General features: G+C 35.1%; 1 protein-coding gene across 2 annotated transcripts in view; it reads left to right on the top strand.

Moving 5' to 3' along the window:
* The window catches only part of fstl5 (follistatin-like 5), a 161,125-nt gene that overhangs the window by 129,341 nt on the left and 25,784 nt on the right, over window positions 1-6,000 (top strand). For both annotated transcript variants that reach the window (XM_060885983.1, XM_060885982.1), the window contains exon 10: window positions 362-496. In XM_060885983.1, the coding sequence (XP_060741966.1) occupies window positions 362-496 (135 nt within the window). The remainder of the gene's footprint in view (window positions 1-361; window positions 497-6,000) is intronic.

Below are 6,000 nucleotides of genomic sequence, written 5' to 3'. Positions count from 1 at the left end.
GAGATAACTGCATTTTTTTTTAAGGCTCTAGATCTTTTGTATTCTCAAACGTTTCCCTAGAACTGTAGGGAAACTGTAGAACTGTAATCACACCATAAAACCAGCTATTCAAAAAAAAAACCCTAAAACTCAACTTGACAACATGGAAACAGCATGAATTTCACAACTGCTGTCAAAAACACACTAAGTGTCCCATTACAGGAGTTTACTGAAGTGGAATTCTCTGAGTGTTAAAGTGGTATATTTATTTATTTATTTATTTATTTGTGTGTGTTTGTGTGTGATTTGTTATCCTTTCAGCATTATATTTGAACCTATATGTCATTTTGCTCTTTTCCACCATCTTTATGTCTTCTCACAGCTAATGGGAGCGAAGTGCACATCAGTAACGTCCACTTCGAGGACACCGGCGCGTACACCTGCATCGCCCGTAACGAAGCCGGTGTGGACGAAGACATCTCGTCTCTGTTCGTAGAGGATTCTGCACGCAAGTCATGTACGTTTACATGTTTACAAGTCTTCTTAACTTTTAAGTGTTACTTTTGCCATAGTGGTTTATGTGATATGGAAAAAAGTGCAGTATATAGGGCTTTATTATCAGCATGCTCAAATCAATGCTAGTAATCAATGCTAGTAATCAATGCTGTACAACCATTCTAAACTCCAATAATAAATGTTTATATGTGAGAAGAAGCTACATTCATTATTGCTTCATTATCTTTAAAGGAGGAAGAAAAAGTTTAATGAACATAGCATTAACCTTTGATCATTTGCATGTTGATGTTGATGGAAATTAAATATATATATATATATATATATATATATATATATATATATATATATATATATATATATATATATATATATATATGTATATATATATATATATATACATATATATATATATATATATATATATATATATACATATACATATATTTTAATTTCCATCAACATCAACATGAACAATCAACAATATATATCTAAATATATAAATATATATATCTAAATATATATATATATATATATATATATATATATATATATATATATATATATATATATATATATATATATATATATACCACTTTTACAATGTCATATATGCAGAAGAGGGCAGAAAGCTCTTTCCTCTGAATATGTTTAGCTGGATGGATGTGATAGGTTGGCTTCTTTTTTCTTTCTTTTAGTCTAGTCTCTCTTTTTTTTTGTTGTTTTTTTTTTCTTTTCTATTTTCATGTCTCACTCTTTTTCTTGCATCTTTCACATCTCATTTTTTTGACACAATGTTTTTCCCTTCCTGCCTTCCTTCTTTCTATTCTTCATTTTTTCTATTTTCACACTTTAACTATTTGTTTATCAAACCATCTCTGTCCCTTTCTTTCTTTCTTTCTTTCTTTCTTTCTTTCTTTTTCTTTCTTTCTTTCTTTCTTTCTTTCTTTCACTCTATTCTCTCCCCTTCACTTTTTATTTAGATGTCTCGCTCTTTTTCTTGCATCTTTTACTAATCTCATTTTTTTTTTGCCACAATGTCTTTTCCTTCCTTCCTTCCTTCCTTCCTTCCTTCCTTCTTTTTTATTTATTTTCACCCATTAACTATTAGTTTCTTAAACCTTCTCTTTGCCTTTCTTTCTTTCTACACGTTTACACCTACACTTACTCCCAGGCTCAAAGGATTGTCAGCAAAGTTATTTGTACCATTTGACGATTTGTTGTTCTTTAACATCCAAAGAAGAGATGAAAACTTGTTACAGATTGTGTGCTGTGAGATATTTAGTGATTCCTGGTATAGGCTTCACAGCGTACACTTCAGTCGAAGAGGTTGTCATGTCAGACAGTCGGGAGATGTAGTGCGTCGACAGAGTTCAGAAGGTTGGCTGTAGAGAAACCTGGTGTTGCCCTGTACAAAACAAAGAAGGGTTTTAACACGGGTCACCAGCTTGAGACACGACTGCTGTTTCGACTGCATGAATAATCCATAAGGGAGTGTTTTTCCTTCCTGCAAGACCTGCTATTAACACTACAACATTATAACACCAGCATTTCATGATTAGGTTAATATATTGCGACGATTAAAACTGTGGCTTTGGTGGACTTTGTGCTTAAGGATATTAATTTAGCATTTCGAATGCCTTGAGGAAAGCATGTTAGTGTTGGATCTGGCAGATAGCGCTACAAGTGTCACTATAAATGTAACGGGAGATAGAACACAGATGGAGGAGGTCTTTTAAAACTACTTCTATTACTGCAGAGCCACACTATTGAGAATGGGATAAAAACAACTATATTTTTATTGCTTAATTCAACAAAACTGTTAACTTTACTTTAGTTTGGTTTCAGCTACAAGATCGTACTAATTGTATCAACCTACACAGATTTGTAGGGTAACAAATGCATGTAATTGTATACATATAGTGAAGCTTTCTGTGTATCAATGTTTATTAAGATTTTATGCAAGGAATTTTCACTCACTCACTCACACATTTTCTACCGCTTATCCGAACTACCTCGGGTCACGGGGAGTCTGTGCCTATCTCAGGCGTCTTCGGGCATCAAGGCAGGATACACCCTGGACGGAGTGCCAACCCATCTCAGGGCACACACACACACACTCTCATTCATTCACGCAATCACACACTACGGACAATTTTCCACAGATGCCAATCAACCTACCATGCATGTCTTTGGACCGGGGAAGGAAACCGGAGTACCCGGAGGAAACCCCCGAGGCATGGGGAGAACATGAAAACTCCACACACACAAGGCGGAGGCGGGAATCGAACCCCCAACCCTGGAGGTGTGAGGCGAACGTGCTAACCACTAAGCCACCATGCCCCCCAAGGAATTTTCAGTTTAAGTCATTTTTAACAATCAGTACTCAAGTAAAGCTGTAAATGTTTTTCATTTCTTGGTACGCTTCAACTACATTAAGGAACACTTGGACTTAGTAACCCGAATGCGTTTGTTTGGTTCTTTTGGCTCGCACTTGAATACGATTGCTGTATTTTTTTGTCTCTCAAATACAACAAATCAACATTAAATACAACACCAATAAATGAAACAGAGTAATTAAAGTATATGAAGTGAAAAAACTATAGACAATGACGTGAGACCATTGCAGAATCTAATATTTCACCACATATACTGTATGTAAATATATAAATTAAAAGACTAGCATTCTCTAGATTACTGTAGCATTCTCTAGTATGTGATTGTTAAAGGAAAATAAAATGCATTTGGTATTAAAATAGGGTTCGAACAGAAACTAAAATATAGTCGTGAAGGACACACATCACTCACTGATTGTTTCCAAGGCTTCGGCATGGAGGAGTTTTTATTGAATTCTCAGTATAATGAACTCAGATGTTGAGCTATTTTATGAGTTGATAACGAGCTCCTGGTTAACTCCAACTGACTGTATCTGACAGTATAAAGGACATTATTCATTATAACACTCCCTGGTGTTTATAACAGCTTATAATCACACCCTCCAGTGTCACCCAAATGAGGATGAGGTTCACTTTTGAGTCTGGTTCCTCTCAAGGTTTCTTCCTCTTCCATCTAAGGGAGCTTTTCCTTACCTCAGTCACCTCAGTCACCTCAGACTCGTTCATTAGGGATAAATACAAACACATTTAAATATTAATCTTGAACTTTTGTATAATATTAATCTTTTTGTATTATGTTTCTTACGTTCTGCTTTAAGACAACGTCCATTTTTAAAAGCACTACACAAATAAAATTGTATTGAATTACATTGAACATCAATTATCCTGTATAATCTTTGAAGATCGCAGACTAGAGTCATACGTTTTTATATTTCTACTCCTCCGCTTGAATCTCTTTTACTCTGAAAAACAGTCTCACTTAACATGAAAAGTAACAAAGATAGGTTTATGAAACATGTGACTAATAAGCGACGTGACTGAAACAACACACGTTTCTCACCTGTAATTATTTCCGTGTTATTGTCGTGAGTCAGCGAGAAAATATCACGGAGAAGAACATCACTTATTCAGGAGCTGCACACAACAACAACAACACTTTCCCAGCTGTTGGAGGATGAATAATAGGATGTCGTGTGGAGCTGGAATCCACACTCCAATAGAACATATGCAGAAAAAAAAAATTATATATATATATATATATACACAATGTATAACTGACTGCCCTTGAGTGCACATTTTTCTTCCGCTGGCATTCCTGCATCCTGAGAAATTTCCTAATTTAGCCAGACATTAGGCAACGTCTCACACTCCAGGATATGTACAGTTGTTGTTTATTCGTCTCTCGCTATCGATCACCTCCCGCGCTCTAGGATTGCTGTCAGGATTATCCCTTCACACGCTATAATTTGGCATTTCAGACTGTCAGACACTGAACACTGCACAGCAACAGTGTTATTCCCCTGCCACAGCCTGCTGGATGTGACCGCCGTGTCCACTGACCCATTGTTACAGTCCAGATAACTCTGGAAGAGCTAAAAATGTGTGGCTGACAACATCACATCAACACACTCCTTTTCCATGAGGCAACAGATGAAAAGCTAGAAATATTGTCTAAACTCTGTGGTTTCTTCAACCTTTCTTCTGCATAGCATTCAATTCCATTTCCAATTCAAATGTTTTCACAAACAGACGGTACGACGATATAGTGAATCAGAGGTAGGATCAAAATAAAAATAGAACGACAATAGAGTTAAAATGAGAATAGACATACATCTTGTACAATAGGAAAGAAAAATAGTTTAGATATAATACAGTCTAGGTAATTGTAGTTCAGTGGCAGAAGAGTATGATGTGTCATAGAAGTAGAATAAAATGTAAAGAAGAAAAAAATTCATTCTACAGTAGCAGTGGAATATGTATACAGTATGGAGTGTCACAGATGCACAAATGTAGAATAAAAATAAAAGTAAAAATAAAAAATAAAAAATATTACATAGGACTACATTCTAATTAGAATTCTAAATTTATCTAAAGATACAAAAATAATTAAAATAGCATTAAAATTAGAAATGGATCCTATTCTGTAGCAAGGGACAAAATTATATGAATATATGAATAAGTATAGAAGAAAAATAAAAATAGAGGTGCAGATGTGTTCAGTGTGTGCAATTTAAGCACAATAAATGTATGTGCATATGTGAGTGTCATGCAGAAAAGTCTAGAAAAGTCCAAGCTCTAGTCCTATGTGTTGTCCTGCTTCAATGACATGTTGAAAGAATTTTGTCCTCATTCTCTCTGTCTTCTCTGATCGCACCATAAATTAGCGTCTATTGTTAATCTGTTAAAATAAGGTCCTTCCCAGGTGCTTGTAATTATTATTATTTATTTATTTATTTATTTATTTATTTTTGTTTGTTTTTTTTTTGTTTGTTTGTTTTTTTTATGAGTTCAAGTGACTGAAAAAAATGAAACCCCAGAACATTTACTGTAGTTAGGTCATAGGCTGTAATTGTAGGCTAAGGAAACCAATATTTGCTTGCAGTCATTTTCTTCACCTGACAGAGCTCCTGCTGAGGCGAGACATCTCACGGGACTCGGCTTTGCAGTCAATGGTTTACTGTAATTATAGACAATTTTTAAAGATTTTTACATGTTCCAGCTTCCGGCTCACAGTACAATTGGGCAGGATACCGATTTCAGTTTTAAATCGAGTCTAACGTTGTTTTAGGGGAGGATCCTATTTTCAGTGTGTGTGTGTGTGTGTGAGAGAGAGAGAGAGAGAGAGAGAGAGAGAGAGAGAGAGAGAGAGAGAGAGAGAGAGAGGCAAATTATTGTTCATACTGTATCAACATTACATTACATTATTTGGTGATCTGATGCTATGTGAGGTGACCTTCATAATCTTGTTGTTAAAGCTATGACAATAAAGCTGTCTCTATGTATATCTTTCATCAATGGTCAATACATCTTGGAATAACAGAGCTTGTTTTTTTTTTTTACCACCAGGGCCCATGTGATGATGTGGCACATGTTTAGAGGTTTAAAATTCGTT

Source organism: Tachysurus vachellii, chromosome 13, assembly GCF_030014155.1.
Source record: "Tachysurus vachellii isolate PV-2020 chromosome 13, HZAU_Pvac_v1, whole genome shotgun sequence".
Taxonomy (NCBI): domain Eukaryota; kingdom Metazoa; phylum Chordata; class Actinopteri; order Siluriformes; family Bagridae; genus Tachysurus; species Tachysurus vachellii.
The sequence above is the reverse complement of the archived record's forward strand: the minus strand, read 5'-3'. Positions and strand labels throughout refer to the sequence as shown.